Source organism: Sinocyclocheilus grahami, unplaced genomic scaffold, assembly GCF_001515645.1.
Source record: "Sinocyclocheilus grahami isolate Dianchi unplaced genomic scaffold, SAMN03320097.WGS_v1.1 scaffold2053.1, whole genome shotgun sequence".
Taxonomy (NCBI): domain Eukaryota; kingdom Metazoa; phylum Chordata; class Actinopteri; order Cypriniformes; family Cyprinidae; genus Sinocyclocheilus; species Sinocyclocheilus grahami.
In genome coordinates this window covers 72,531-89,708 of record NW_015507232.1, presented here as the reverse complement: position 1 = coordinate 89,708, position 17,178 = coordinate 72,531, and the positions used below count along the sequence as shown (strand labels likewise).

Sequence of the window (17,178 nt, the reverse complement as noted above, 5' to 3'; positions counted from 1 at the left end):
ATCCTCTTCTCAGCCGCGGGGCTTCGCTCCGGCTCGTGGATCGAGGCGGGAAATAGCTCTCCGTCATCAGTGGGCTCAGGCTTATGCTCCATACCACGGGGAGATGGTGGGCTGGGCTCAGAGTCCTGAGTGGGGCTGGTGTTGTTGTCAGCGATGTCCAAGGTTAGATGGGACTTGCAGGACACCAGCACCCACTCGATGAAGGCGGCAAGACTCTCTCGAGGACCATCTCCGGACAACTGCGCTCGTGTGGTGGCGTTAAGTCCAACTTGATAGAATGTACAGAGGCAGTTGTCCGGGTAGTGCGTGAGTTGAGCCAGGGACAGAAAGTCGTTCGTGTGGTCCTCAAGAGAGCGTTCCCCCTGCTCCAGAAAGAGGATTTGGAAGGCTGGGTAATCCATAACATGAAAATAAAAACTGACAAAAACCGGAAAACCAAACGAGGGGAAAGACGCCACTATACTTCACTTATTGGTTGGTTATTCTATCACGGTCATGGTGTGTGGAGGCAGGCAGGATGACGAGGATGACACAGATTCCAATAATGATATTTAATGTAGACACAACAAGGCACATTCGGGTAGGTGAGACACACACGACACACACAACACACACTCGGGGTAACATTCACAATAACCGACAAACTGGAACACAATGGACAGGAACTGATATAGGGTGGATAATTAGTGGCAGACAGGTGAGCACAATGAGGGTAATTAACTAATGATAGTACGGGCTAAACCAACAAAAGGGGAAGAAACCACAATAAACTGTCCACATGGGTGTTACACCTATATAATGAGTTTGGAAATTTTAGAGAAATGCTTCATAAATGGACTGTAACTAAACCCATTAGATTTTATTCGAGTACATTTACTGTAGATTTAGTCTACTAAAACTAAAAACAATTCAGAATACCAAAATGTTACTAAAACTAAATGGCATTTTAGTCAAAGGACTACGACTAAAACTAAATCAAAATTTGCTGTCAAAATTAACACTGCTGTGTTAGCTGGGAAGGATTTGCATGAAGGTATGATATTCATTCTATTCAGGAGCAGTTTCCACATTTCATTAACAGTTCATGCTAGTATTGTATATTCACCATGGTAACTGTTTCCATAACCCAAAAATACCATGTTATTTTCACTTTGTGTCATTTTGCATATGTTTAATCGACTGTAGTGGCTCATACAACTTAATTGTATTAACAAAAACTAGTTTGGGACTTAATTTTTGTGCTTTGTTTTGTTTTGTTTTTTAATATATTTTTAAAAAACAGTTTTTGCTTTGTTTTTTTTCCTGGTTAATATTGGTATTTTTGGTTACACACTGTGTTTAAAGTAGACCTATAAATAATCACATAATTATTAAATACAAGTTTTTAAATAGTTCTGTATTAAACTGCGTGTTAACTTGGGTTAAAAAACTAGTGTGCTTTTTGTATTCTAATAAATAATTTTGCTTGTAAATGTCTTGAATCCCTTTATTTAAGAAAACACACTATTAGATATTTTCATGACATTTCATATATATTTATTACATCTTCATTGCACTCCTGGAGTTTTTTATATAGGTGCCCATGTGTTTGTGTGGAGTTCTGTCTGTGTGCATTGAGTGTGTTTTTGACTGCCATAAAGCAGTTCAATCCTCACCACACGTTTATCCTCACCTGGGGTCAGAGGTCACTGCTTCATCACTGAATACAGGAGGATTATACAGCATGGATCTGTCACTCTTCAGAGACACACAGCTGTGATCAGCAGATGAAGATCTCTTCCTCTTCCTCCTCCTGAAGATCCAAATAAACACACAGAAATCATTCTTCATTCAGTTCTGTCTGCTGTTCATTTATTACAAGTCAGTCTGTAGCGTCCAACACTGGATTATATCTCACCTGGGGTCAGAGGTCACTGGATCATCACTGAGGTCAGGAGGATGAGGCATAGATCCATCACTCTTCAGAGACACACAGCTGTGATCAGCAGATGAAGATCTCTCTCTGCTCTCTCTGCTCTCCATAATCACAAACTGACTTCAGTCCTGCATATGGAAACACAAGAGAACACACGACACGTAATATTGTGATTATTATTCCAGTGATTGCAGTGAAAAGCAATCTTAACGCTGCACACACAATGAGATTGAAGAGAATGTGGAGCTGCAGCAGTTTGTTCTTCTGAATGCATAAAGTGCTGCTTTACTGACTGCAGTGAAGAAGATCTGAAGAGTGCTCCTCATGAGCATCGTCAGTATCTGAGCTCACTGATGCTCTTGTGTCTTACTGAACATATCTGACTTCAGCAGCAGGAGAAAAGCAGGACTCTGTTCAGAGCTGGATGTGTTTCTGCTGCTGTAACGTGACGTCACTCACACACATCAACTAACTGATCCTCACATCTGATGAAGATTATATTCAGAGCTGATGTTTCATTGTTGAAGCGCTGCTGGAAACCCCTCAAATCTCAGACCTGCAGATTATTATATTTGTCAAATGTGTGATAGCTGCTCTTCTCCACAATGAGTTTCACTGTGTTCACCAAACAAACACGATCAGTAACACAATTAACTACAAATCATGTAGTGATTCATATATCATGATCATCACAGTATAACTGGAGAGCGAAAGAGAAACTGGACGAGAGCTGCTTCAAATATTTAACATTTGAAAAAGTTAAATAATGCACGCTTATGCAAACATACTACTGCAGGTGTTTATTTTATGTTCTCCCCTTCTAAAAGTTTAAGTTATCTTGGCATCATCATTTAAATATCACAAACCAGACACTTTAATACGGCTCTATAGAGTTTTTATTGCAGAAAATACATTTGTGACCTGTGTTGGCAAAATGGGTCAAAATCAGCAAATTTGCAAAAAAAATGGTTTGTTATTTTCACACAATTTAGCTAATAGCTATTACTACAGACAATAATTTCAGAAGCACAGAGTGATGTGATTCTGCAACCGAGCCTGGTCCAAACGCAGGATTTAAGTAAGGAAACCGTTATTGATTGTATTGGCTGCAATGCCAAATCATGCACACCTGCTTGCTTTTCTGTTTAATTTAACAGTGTTTTCTGAATGTATATATTAAATAACAAATAATTGTAATACTTTACAATAAGGTTCCATTAGTTAATGTGTAGCGTCTGGACCAATCAAACACAATTTTTCATTAGATTAACAAATTGTCACAGACCCCTCACCCAATAAACTGGGTGCCAGGATGTCTGCAACGACACCAGGCCCCCCCTGGTCCCCATAGCAACCACGACACCTCTGCTAGACCAGATACATTTACGACCTAATGGCATGTTGAGAATTACCCCTCTCACTACAATTTCCATAGGAAAGACAGTGCACAGTAGAAATGGACTCTTCTCTAATTAATTCATAGGAAAACCTTTCTTTGAATGAGCACACATATCCTTCAGGTCATTGTGTATGTTGTCTTTGAGATTTTATACTGTTTTATGCAGGCTTATGATGGAAACACTCATTCCTGTCATCTTACCTACTGTATATGTAATCTTACCATGTTTAGTATCTATGAATTAGTCTTCTGGTGATCTAAACGAGAGTGTATATTATATGTTGGTACATAGGCAATATATTAGTGTCCTGAGAATCTTTAGTAATTTCGATTCAAGTTCCATATGCAAATGACCATGCCCTCACACAAAGAGTCATAAACTCCCCAGTATTTCCAAACCCCCACTTGGGACGTCAGCCTTTCTCATTGGACAAGCCCATCTTGAGAGGCGTGAATCTTCTCCGACCTTAAAGGCCTCACATCAGTGACCCGCCCAGAGTCGGTGGTTCTGTTAGGTTCTGAGAAGATGTGAGCAAACGCTCGAGGACACCCTAAGCTCGTGCAGGCTTCGGCCTTGACTTTTCCATTCACCAAGATTCTCTGACTCAAAACTGGTTCTTTTTCATCAACCAACTTCAGCAAAGATCAACGTGAACCTTCAGATTGCATCAAGCCTCTTTCAGACAGACGAGACGTGCAAGTATCCAAACTTAGTCAAACTTTTTACAAAGGTGTGTTTGAACTAAGAATCTGATGTTTCCTTCAGGCGTTAGATCAGCTGAATATCAAATGGTACCATAACTTCATATTTTTATTTCTCTGCTCTTTACTGCTTAAGCTTTAACCCTTTCCTATAGCAACTGTATGCTTAATTATAACTAGTTATGATTAATTATTCATATTTCCCATGAGCTGATTCGTTACAGATATTAATGTTTTATTTGAAAGTGTTACCCAAATAATGTATTTCGAGCATTCACTTGAAACTTTCTTTAACATTTTGCATTTTGAGTGTATTTCATGTTATTAATTAATATTCTTATATAAATTATTATATATATATATATATATATATATATATATATCAATTAATGCAGTAAGTTAAAAAAGAGCAAAAGTATTTAAAATCCATTGGATTGAGGCAGATTTGTTCCACCTTGTGGACAAACAAAATCCTCTGTAATACCATGATATAAATCACATAAGACTGACTTTACATTCAAATACAGTATTTAACCCGTTCCTGATGGAAAATGACAGATTAAAAACTCAGTGTTGCACTTTGCGAGTGAGGAGGCTGTAAAGTTTGCAATACTCTTGAATTTCACACAAAATCGATGAACTCAAGCAAAGGTTCTAAAACGATGAAAACCCTCAAACCCACCGGAGAATATCTGCCTCTCACTAAACCTGAACATCTGCGAACCTGCTTCATATTTAATGCGTACCTCTTTCTTTCTGTGTTCTAGACGGTAATGAATCCATAAATTAATCTGAGCTAAAAGCAGAATGCACAGAGCTGGATATCTTTATCATCCTGAAGATAAACTTGTTCATTTCTACATGCGTCACAACTCTTTAAAATGGTTTAACAGCGAAAACAGCTCCAACAATAACACAACAATATATCAGAAGACGATGCATGCACTTACTGTATTCGATATTCGTCTTATTATTTAGGATTTAATGGCGATCTTCTAAATGCGCGTCTCTTTGCTGAGTTTACTTTACTGCGGTAAAGTTGGTTTCATATTCACATTTCGGACTTTGTTTTTCAATATCTTTCCAACAGTGGATGCAAAAATGTTAACCTAAGATAATTATAATATTGAAATGTTTGACAAACAGCTACAACTAATTTAATCAAGAAATATATAATATTAATGATCTACTCTCATATTTTCGCTGAATCTCCTCTGAATATCTTTCTCTGTGCGCTGGAAAAGTAAGGGAGCGTCTAAAAAGTGTAAGCAGCGGCAGGCGGAAACAACTTCAGTCCTTAAAAATGCGTCTGATTTCCTTGATTTATTCCATATTGTATTGCGTGAAAATAGTACACTGTGTACTTTATTGATTTATATATACATAAAAAATTATTTTAGAACAAGTTCGAAAACTTCTTGAACATAGTATAGATTCACTTTATAATTTTAATATATTTTTAATGGTTATAAATATTGGCCTTAACTTTTAATTGATCAAACACACTTCAAAAAACTCACTACACCTCATAGTATGAGTATGGTCATGTCTACTGAGTTCTTTTGACTTTGTAATACTACAGCATGTATTTTATTTATTTATTTAGTCATTTAGCAGACGCTTTTATCCAATGTATAGCTCAATACATTTTATATGGTGGTACGGCTTGTTTTTAAAGTTTCCTTTTTAGCCTTAATGAATATACTACAGTTAAATGTTTAACTTCAAATAAACATTGCAATTGGCAAAATTATTTTGTTAAGATGAATTGTTCTGTGCTTGTATCACATCACTGTACAGACGTGTGGAGCTGAAGGCACGCAGTTTTGCTGTGTGTCAGTGTATTGCAATAACTGTATTTTCATTTCCTTTTAATGAATAAATATTATATTAAGTTTGTGCCTGGATTGTGATTTAGATGATCTCCTAGATTCTCCCACCTGCACCTTGAAGTTTCAATCAATTTTACTGATTGCACAAATTAACCCCAAATCACTTAAACACGTATTATTAAGCACCATCCAAAAGACGCACTACAGCTTATGGTTTGGGGACTGTGACTTTTACTGAGCTTTGCAGAGTTTGATATATTGTAACATACAGAGCTCTATTCTAACATACAAAGATTCAAAACATGCTGTAATTTCTTACTTACAGCCTTCTGAGCATACTAGTTTAACTTCAAATGAGTATGGAGATAAGAAACCTGTTTACATAAAGACACACCAGGCCCATTTAATTTGGCTGCTGTCCACACACATAGTGCTGAACACATAGAGTTCTACTCTGCACCATTCTGCAGTTAAGTTTCAACACTTTTGACTGGAGTTCAATAAAAATGCAAGATGTTTATGCATAATTCAGAGAATGTAACATTTCCTGTTTTCCCTTACTGTACGTACAGTACACAAATGTTAATAAATGCAGTACTGTATTTCACGAAAAGGTTTTTCCCACATTCCAAAGGCTGTAGTTGGTTCCTGGTGACCAGACTGACTTACTACAGCCAGTATTTTGTCAAAATCTCCCTTACTGTACGTACAGTGCTCAAATAGTTTAATAAATGCAGTACTGTATTTCACCAAAAGGTTTTTCCCACATTCCAACGGCTGTAGTAGGTTCCTGGTGACCATGGTGAGCAAAGATTTTATCAATACTTCCCCTTCTGTATGTACAGTACAAAAATAAGTTATGGAAAGTAGTACTGTATTTCACTGAAGGTTGAAATCTTGCCTGTAGTAAGTCAGTCTGGTCACTAGGAACCTACTACAGTCTTTGGAACGTGGGAAAAACCCTTTGGTGAAATTTATGTTCTGTATTGGTGTTCTGCAAGTGCATCTCAGAGCAACAGTGCAATGATTAATTCCTGAATTATTCTGTTTTTGATCAAATCATTGGAGTCCACCATTCAGTGAACTATCCATAAAGAAATATCCTAAATCAGAGGTCTCCAAACCTTTTACAACAAAGGGCCAAAAATCAAACTTGACTGAGGTCCATGGGCGGACACTAAAAGTTGCACTATATCAATTAAATTTGGTCCCACTCTATATTAGGTGGCCTTAACTACAATGTACTTACATCAAAAAAATATGTACAGTGTACCTGTTGTGTTAATACTGTATTGCAAAACAGTTGCTGCTATTGAGGTGGGATACGGGTATGGTCAGGGACAGGTTTGGTGGTATGGGTAGGTTTAAGGGTGGGTTAAGGTGAAAAGGATGGGTCAACAGTTTAATTATAAATTAATTATAATGTAATTACATGCAGGTTTTTTTAAATTATAAGTACAATGTAAAAAAAATTATGTATACAATAAGTGCATTGTATCAAATTATGAATTTAAATTTAAGTACATAGTAGTTAAGGCCAATAGAAAGTGGGACCGATCAAATTTTATTTTCAAAGTTTCATACTACAATGAATAATAGTTTGAGCAAAATCCAAACATGCAAAGTAAAGTTGTATTTCACTTTTAAAGTGAACATTTACTGATTGAACTAAAAAAAAGTCAAAATAACAAATAAATCAATCAATAATCATATTGAATTAAATAAAGCATAATTAAATAAGCAACCAAATTCCATTTTTACATGGCTAACTATAATTTGTGATCTGATTGACTGCTACAATAAAACCATGGCTAGTTTTCGTAAAGGAACTTTGTTCAAACGTGACACACATTTGTGGATATACATGGGCGTCGCTAGGCCATTTTTTTGTGATCGAATTCGTGATCGCCTCGGTCCAATTTTAATTTCATATGAAAACAGCGGCAGACTTCGGCTCCGCGCTTTCTTCAATCCGCAGACCGCGGCGGCGCAGAGCGAGAAACAGAGGACGAGGTGTGTGTTTATTGATAGATTGTTATAATATCTGCATCTGTGCAGTTCTTTGCCATAAATACAGTTTACAGAATATCATGGGGGAGCAATCGGCTCCCCATCTACTGTAAAGTTTTCGCTCCGTTCACCGCTCATCACACCACAGCTGTTTCCTAACTAATAGCCTAACTGTAAAGATAATAATTGCACAAAAGATTATTACGTACATTTCATAATGCACTTTTATTATTGGATTGATCTCTTTCCACCCCATAGTCATAAGCAGTCCTCCTTCAGACATACCGGTACTTCTAAATATAGGCTTTGTTTATGCTCTCGTTCTTCAGTCAGATGGAGAACACAATAGGCATTAACGTGCTGTTCCATTTCACTGCTCTACACTTCCATTGTTTTGATGGGCATGTTTGACCATTACGCTTGCGTCGTTTGCAGAGTCTTGCGCATGACAAAAACAGCGCTCATAATAAAATTTCACTTTTCAAGTAAAAAAAAACGCATCTTGCGACCTTGTATTCCCCCCCTTCCACTGCCCAAGTCTCACATTTTTCAAAGTAAAAACACGTATTACTGAATACCAGTGCACATCTTATTCAATGACATTTTTTACTTGGCTAAACTTCTCCTCTTTTGGCATGGCAAAAGATCATCACGGCACAAGTTTGGCATCTCTGGTCTAAATGAACGGTCGTTGTTTCTTGTTGTTGATTGAACGATTCAATGAATCACTTCGACTTGCTGCCCACCTGCTGGCGGTTGTAGTCTCGTAGTTGTATGCAATCATTAAAAATGAAAAATTCTTCCCTAAACCAAACCGGGGACCAGCACAAAAACACCGGCAAATTTCGGACTTGTTTTTGTTCTCTTAGGAAAAAGATCAAAATTACTGAGATAATTCTCTGGAAATATTACACACTTCTAAGCTAATGAAATAGCATACCTCACCAAATAACTATTCATGGGGCTTCAGTGTCTGGAAAGTACTGTGATGGAGCAGGTACTGTTTTTATTCTTTTGGGTCCTGCAGAATAGCTACAATCAGCTCCGTTGGTTTACTTGTCCACAACACGTCAACCTACAATGACAAACTTGAATAAATTCTCTTAAATTAAATATCCAATTAAAATAAATAAAATAAATTATAAAAATCTTTCTGCTTAACCGTTTATAGTGCTTTTTGGGCCATTTTTATTGTATGTAATATTAATATTCTTACTTCTTTCTCTGACAGGAGACTTATTTCTTAAGTGTTCAACAAGTATGCAGATCCCCATTTCGGTGAATAAATGGACGCCAAAAGGGTCCATACTGAAATGTTGGACGTAGCCAGGTATTCTGTAATAAATGGTATCGCACTGTCTTAAAGTCATCTGTGTGATGTGCACATCAATCAGTATGTCACTGTGCAAGTTGCTGTTTCTTCTTACCATCTTATTGTTTTCAGGACATTTTTATTGAGACAGCTGGTCATATTTCCAGCCAACAGCTCTTCTGTGGGTGTTGAACTTAGCCTTCTGTAGAAATACTGACTGGGCCCATGGATGAGCGATCGAGCAATTTTGCCTCTTTTTATGTGACTTGCTGGCCTAAAGTTTTTCTCACTCATTTTGTGCTGAATTTTACCTTTCTGAGTGACCAAGATTCTCACACTGTTGATGGATTTGGATGGTTTGTTTTGAATTTTGAAGATGTATTTGGCATTGCAGGATTTAAATGCGCAGACAGCCACAATGTGCATGTATGGAGCGTTCTTTTTCCTACTCTGCAAGGGTTTGATGTGTTGATATTTGAACGACAGTGTGCAGCAAGGAGTTTTTTGCTTGAAGGCGTCATATAGATGGCTCCATGGCTGCCTTAGCCTTGTAGATCCCAGTAAAGGACATATTGTATTCCATGTTTTTCTTTTGAGAGAGATTGCAAATTGTCGAAAATGTATTTCTGTTTTTCGCCATTCTTCTGTCTCCCTGGAGTTATCCTCTGGTTCCACAGTGGCTGTTGCCCTGAAATGTTCCATGTCCTCAGAGTAGTGGTCTGGTTCCACAGTGTCTGTTGCTCTGAGAGGTTCCATGTCCTCAGAATCCACCTTTTTTTTTTTCTTCTCCTTTCTCACACACTGTTTTGCCTGTGGGAATGCAAATTGAATAATCACTGCATGCTTCATTTATAACATACAGTTGTATGCAATACAATAATTGTCTAACAGCTATTTCACTTGACAAGTGTAGTCATTATTGAACATTCATTATGTACTTTATTCATGTAATTTATTTCTTTGATGTCGAAGCTACATTTTCAGCATCATTACTCTAGTCTTCAATATAACATGATCCTTCAGAAATCATTGGTACTGAAGTAACATTTATTATTAACATCAGAGTGAAAACAAAACCATTGAAACAATTGTGGTCAGAATAATAATAATAATAATAAAAAAAAACAGAAACTAAAACTTTTTTTCCATGAAGGATGCAGTAAATTCATCAAAGGTTACAGTGAAGCCATTTACAAGGTTTCAAAAGATTTTTTTTAAAGTTATTTAATAAATGGGGAAAAAAAGTTATAAATGCAACTATAGGATATGAATTAATCATTTAACTTAATCAAAGAGTTCAAAACATTTCCACAAAAATGTTAAGCACAGCAGTTTTCTACATTATTATTATTATTATTATAATAAGAAGAAGGTGTTACATGAGCATCTAACTAGCATATTTCCACAAATTCTGAAGGATAATGTGACCATGGCTGTAGGCATTAAGTCACAGAGGTCCGCACCTTGTTAAAATTGTCATGTTAAAAACTTGTCTGAATGAAAAAAAGCCATTTTAAATCCCTGAATAAATTCATGTTTATGACGCGCAGTTTGAGTGAACTAGCTGGAGAGAGAGGAGTGAGGGCGCGGGTGCAGCCTCCGCTCTGCCGTGTTGCCAGATTTACATATTCTAAGCAACATAGGATGTGTTTTATGTTTTTAATACTTAATATGTCAGCGCTACTAAAGAAATAAGGAAGGTGGTTAGCGACTGTTTAACTTATTGCAAAACGCCAAACTTATTTCAGTGCATTTTGGGGGATTGTTATGGTTGGTTTTTTCCTAGCAATATCTGGCAACACTTCATTGCACAGAAATCAAAAAGAGGAGGCTACATTCGGTAAGACATACGATATATACGATATAATGATCATCATTATATTAATATAATAATACATAATATTATCAGTACTAAACTGCATCAACGCTATCAAAACAGTAGCATAATAACTCTTGTACAACAAATCTGTAGAACAACAGAAATGAAAACGCTGGGCTGGCTATGATGAAAGCTATGCATGCTATTGCATTCAGTTTAGTAGTTTGCCATTCACAAAGTTATGCTTTTGGGTAAATTTTTACTTATACAGCAATTGAACAATCCTTAACAACCCCCCGATTTGGAACCCTGGATACGGCCATGCATGTGAAACTGATGACTGGAGTAATTATGCTGAAATCACATAAATCAATTAAATGTTCAAATATCTTCAAACACAAAAACCGTTATTTTAATTTGTAAAAATAAAAAAATTGTAGGTTTTGCCTACTAAAGAAATAAGGAAGGTGGTTAGCGACTGTTTAACTTATTGCAAAACGCCAAACTTATTTCAGTGCATTTTGGGGGATTGTTATGGTTGGATTTTTCCTAGCAATATCTGGCAACACTTCATTGAACAGAAATCAAAAAGAGGAGGCTACATTCGGTAAGACATACGATATATACGATATAATGATCATCATTATATTAATATAGTACATAATATTATCAGTACTAAACTGCATCAACGCTATCAAAACAGTAGCATAATAACTCTTGTACAACAAATCTGTAGAACAACAGAAATGAAAACGCTGGGCTGGCTATGATGAAAGCTATGCATGCTATTGCATTCAGTTTAGTAGTTTGCCATTCACAAAGTTATGCTTTGGGCATGCATTCGACACAATTTTTACTTATACAGCAATTGAACAATCCTTAACAAACCCCCCGATTTGGAACCCTGGATACGGCCATGCATGTGAAACTGATGACTGGAGTAATTATGCTGAAATCACAGAAATCAATTAAATGTTAAAATATCTTCAAATACAAAACCGTTATTTCAATTTGTACAAATAAAAAAATATTAGGTTTTGCCTTTTGTTGCGTACCACGGCATTGTTTGTCTATTACAAAGACTTATTAAAAAAATTATACATAATCATACAATTAAATTAGATTAAATTAAACCAAATAGAAATAATTAACATCACAACACTTGTATAGGCCTACAGCATGTTATACACATGTGTGGGACAGCAGGAGAATACGGTGGCATCGTATGCTTATGCTTGTCTTGCACAGATCAAAACACGTGGCACGTGGCCGGAGGTAGAGAATGCCCGAAAATGGTGGCTCATTCGAAGATGCTTGTCTGTTTATGCAGTAGCTACAAAAGCCGCGGTTCAGCTGCGCGGCGCAAACGCTATGTGAATGCACAATGGGAATCCGCTCTGCTTGCGCGTCAAGTGTGGAACAGGCGCTATAATTTGAGGTTAAGTGCTGTTGTTTAGAGCACAACAGGTCACACAAATCAAGTAGTCTGCTTGTGTGGGATTGGTATAAAATAGCATATGTGTTCCGGCACAACATGAATGACAATATCAAAAATGAAAATCCCGTCTGCTCATCCTCAACTTGTTCTAAACCTGTTTAAAACACCTAATAAAACACAAACGAAAATATATTGAAGAATGTGGGAATCCGAAGAGTTTTGGGGCGCCGTTGACTTCTATAGTATTTTTCCCACCGGAATTCATTGGTTCCACACTTTCTTCCACATTTCTTCCTTTGTTCAGCAGAACAAAGGACATTACAACAGTTGAAACAACCCGAGGGTGAGTAAATTAGGACAAACTTTGTGTGAACTAAAGACACGGTGGATTGTTGAATTAATTGGAATAGTTTTTTATCGGGACGTGTGGTAATAATTTTATTGAATGTTAAATTGTGTAAAGCTTTTTAGGTGAAATGGGTGGATTCATTTTGTAGTGTATAAGCCTATTCATACACCCATTCTAGTAAAAGATTAATTGATGCTTTTTTTTTGGTTAAATGGGTAGATTGTAAGAAAATAATATTTTCAGTTCACAGGAAAAACATAGGTATTTTTCTCAAAACAAACTAACCAGAGTTAACATTAATGTGGGGGAAAAAAACGTACCATTATTTTCCATTGTTCCATCACTTTGTTGCAGCAACTTTGGTACAGATGTTTGTGAAAGTGTAGGCCTACTCGAAGCCATTGCCTGATTTAATTGGTCCCTGACACCTCTTCTGTTGTGCGTCCAAAGTTGGTGTTTCAAGCACTTGAACTAAACGCATGTTGTTTAATACAGCAATTTATATATTGCTAACACAATAGTCCTATATTGTTGATTAGACCAAATGAAATATTCAAACACAATTGCAAGATGCACTCAAAAGGTGTAGTCTAAATTGCTCAGAGCAAAAGGTACGTAAAAACACACGACCTACAAACATACATACACACATAATGATCTTTTAAATATATTTAGCAAACTTTAACGGCATGTCTTTGTCTTAATCACATCTTAAAATCCAACACTGCACGTTGTACCATTGCACAAATGTATGATATGTTCCATTGTATTTGTATCTGTAGGCTATATAATTTCACCGAAAATGCAAACATTTTCTTGCTTTTTAAATTGCGTCTTTTCTCATTTGTCAACTGATTAAATTATCTACACTATCCTTTTCATTGTTGCTATCAACATTGCTCAAATAGTTGCCCCGTGTATCATTTCTTGTGAAACTTCGAACCCTCTTGAAATTGTAGTATGTTACGGATCACATTTTGTCTGCTCAAAATTTAGTCAGCAAAATGCAGCAGCAAGTAAACAACACGATTTTACTCGTTTTAACTCTGTTTTACACGTTTAATTCTGTCATCCATCAGCACTACTTAATCATAACTTTTGTCTCGTTTAAGTAAATGTCCAGCATGTTGTCCTGCAGTGGAACAACGAGTTTTCAGCACCACAAACCTGAACAGCGACCTTGGCGTAAAACATATCAGTGTGTTTATTAATGCTTATCTGAAGAAAATGTGCCTGGCCTTTAGCATAGGTCTATTCAGTAAGCTTAAAGAAGGACATTGTAAACAAGTTTAAAATAACACGTGGTACCATGTGAGATGTATTGATCTCAATATGCTTCGCATTAAATAAACACTGGCAACGTTCCGCTCAGATGAAACGTTTAGTATATTCAGTAAGGCTACAGAAACACATTACAGATCATTTAAAAGCGTTTAAATCTGTTTCTTTTCACATTTTTACATCTGTTTGTAAACATATTTTAAATAAAAACGTGATTGGGGAGAAAAAAATACTCAAAAGGTGAATTAATGTTGTTTGGGATCTGTTAAATTTTGTTTTTGAGAAATCTATCAAAAATTATGTGAACTTAAATGGATTCTGAAGAAATGAAACGCTAAAGGTTATTTTTCACGTTCAGCACCATGGGTGTGGGCAGACAGGGCAGTGTGTAGTAGGCTATAAACAAACACGATGCAAAAATGAGCTTTGTCTCGTAAATCGAAAATGATCTTTTTATTTAAGTAGCAATGTTATTGATTAAATATAGACTACAGACAATCTCTTCCACCATGAATGCATTGAGCTATAATATGTTTACAAAATCAGTTTAACTCATCAGAATTTACTATAACAACAACAATTCATTTTATTTATAGGTGCCTTACATGACACTCAAAGACACCTTATAGGCAGTAAAATAAAATAAAATACAATTGCAGGCAGAAAATGCAAAGCCCATAATAAATAATTTAAGTTTTACAGCCATTAAAAGATACATATACAATATCACCGGTATACCTTCTCAAAATATAAGTTTTTAGCCGTGATTTAAAAATAAGGAGAGCGTCACTACTGCGAATGTCCTGAGGAGCAGCACAGCTAAACGCTCGAGATCCCATGTTAGCCATACGCATGCCTGGAAGAACTAAACTAAAAGAAGGACATACATGTGTTTTGTATTGCATTTCATTTATTTTTCTATCAATTTCTTTAATACAGTTTCTGTGTCATGTAAAATACAGTTATTAAGATTTGAATAGTGAACCAAATCGTGTCACCTAAACCTATCATGAATCCGACAGAACATGTCATGTCATTTGTAGACTGTCCCTTGGAGATCGCTGACGTCATCACCAGCCATAGCGAGCAATGTTTTATCCGCATTTGAAAGACAGCGACTCTAAAAGAAAACACAGTTGTAGATCATAGTTATACATGGTAGTACTAATAATAATCTCATACGAACCTTTTTGCACAGACAATGAAATCATAACTTCGAATATGTGAATATGAAACCAACTTTACCGCAGTGTTTACTCTCGGTTTGGACACAAAGCAGAGCACGAGCCCTAGACATATAAATACCTAGACGCCTCATTGGCCGCTGGATCGTACGTCAGCGTCGCCGCCATCTTGGTGCGGGCATCTTTTCCAGCGTTCTCATAAGTGCACTCGAGAAAACGCCTCAGTCGTGTGCTGCTTGGGGCTGTACAAACCGCCGCACAATTGAGAAGAGGCCTCGGGGAATTACTTTACACAGGTACGACTGGAAAGTTGTTGACTGACACTGATCTGGTTGTATTTGGTCATTAAAACTTGACAGTAATTGACGTCGGAGTCAGACTTAATAGCTGCGAGTCTAGGAAACCAGAAATGTTACATTCTTTCTTGTATAGTTTTAGCGTATGTTAAATTATATATCATAAACTAAATTGCCCGTAATCGAGATATTCATTTATATTGCTGTTTTTTCTCTCAAAAGGACTCTTGTGCCGACCTACTGGTTTCGGCTAAGCAGCATGAATCTAATTTAAGGTTAACATTTAATATTTATTTTAGCCTTTGGCAACCAGGAGAGCTGAGGACTGTTCTCAGATTTCCCAAGAGATGGAACCTCCTCTGCCTAATGTTGTGAGTATTTGTACTAGTTAAGACTAGAACAACTGTGAGCATTGTGGCTATGGTCATATTCAATCCTATCTGTTTCTCTCTGCCACTGTTTTCAGACACATTCGCATATACACCTGCACACATTGAATGATATACATGGGTCAAAGACCAGATGTCACCATTTTGTTGTCCGCATCAAATTACATTTACAAATGTCATTTTTAAATGCATAAAAACATCTTAAATGCAAGTAAATTGTCTACTTAAATATTTCAAATAACTTTTGAGACAATAAAATGTCAAACTATTGGGGAAATTATACTTGAATTGTTGTGATGCTGGAACACACTTCGTCTTTGACTCGCACGCAAACACAAACACTGATGGCAGTGGGATTGAGGGGTCATGAGATTAAACAACGGTTCCTCACAAAAATGAAAAATTGTTGTAATTTATTTACTCTAATTTCATCTCGGATGGTATGTCTATGATTTTCATTGTTCGCCTGATCAAACAACACTATCAGCTAATTTTCATTTTTGGGTCAACTATTCCTTAAGTGTTGTGAATGTGTCTGTGTGTTTGTTTTTAGGAGGCTGGAATAACAATCCTACTGCAGGCCAGTTCCAGGGCATTTTCCGCCATCTCATGGTCCGGTGCGGTGTCTCACCAAGCATTTCAGGAAGTGTGGTAGAACAGAACGAGACCGTGTCCCTATCGGCTGTTGAGATGTCGTCGACTCGAGCAGCAGAAGAATCTGAAGACCTTCCATCCCCTTTTGTAAACATCTCTGCACTTGTGTGTGACCACAGCTACCTGCCAACCCGTCTTGGGAGCCTTGTGTACATTTCAGGGGTTTTTGTTCAAAGGGTTTTAGCTCTTGCACTCTGCAACCCTACAAAGGATTAGCAATTATAGATGATTTATAGATATTATATAGTTTTTAGTGTTATTATTATTATTATTACTTATTGTACTATTCATTACTCCCTATTTACCTTTTTATTCTCTATATCATTTTGCAATTGATATTACATACAAACGCAATTCCAAAAAAGTTGGGTCATTATAATTATTGTGTAATTAAGTATTATTTTGTATTTATTATTTATTACTTGGGTTTATGCATAAACATAACATTGTGAAGTGCTCATATACTGCTTTTGGCCTTCATAAACATAGTTGTTTTTACAAAAACAAATGGAAGGAGACGCATTGTAACTCTGAGCTCAGTTGTGTATTTCAGATGCTGTCTCATCCTACAACCTGGTCATCTGCAGAGAGAAGCTGC

The 17,178-nt window shown here is 36.6% G+C and overlaps 1 protein-coding gene and 1 long non-coding RNA gene across 7 annotated transcripts in view; one reads left to right on the top strand and one right to left on the bottom strand.

Annotated features, from left to right (window-relative positions):
- The window catches only part of LOC107573869 (uncharacterized), a 69,892-nt gene that overhangs the window by 6,716 nt on the left and 45,998 nt on the right, over positions 1-17,178 (bottom strand). For 2 of the 6 annotated variants that reach the window (XM_016260326.1, XM_016260329.1), the window contains exons 1-3: positions 4,967-5,237; positions 1,898-2,043; positions 1,673-1,792 (exon numbers count right to left, since the gene is read on the bottom strand). In XM_016260326.1, the coding sequence (XP_016115812.1) occupies positions 1,673-1,792; positions 1,898-2,022 (245 nt within the window). In that variant the 5' untranslated portion in view covers positions 2,023-2,043; positions 4,967-5,237. Of the gene's footprint in view, positions 1-1,672; positions 1,793-1,897; positions 2,044-4,966; positions 5,238-17,178 lie in introns of those variants that run through there. The other 4 variants (XM_016260330.1, XM_016260331.1, XM_016260328.1 and 1 more) reach the window with 3 other exon arrangements.
- Positions 15,071-16,728, top strand: LOC107573873 (uncharacterized). The gene is made up of 3 exons (XR_001607582.1): positions 15,071-15,537; positions 15,837-15,908; positions 16,480-16,728. It is a non-coding gene; the product is annotated as an uncharacterized lncRNA (long non-coding RNA).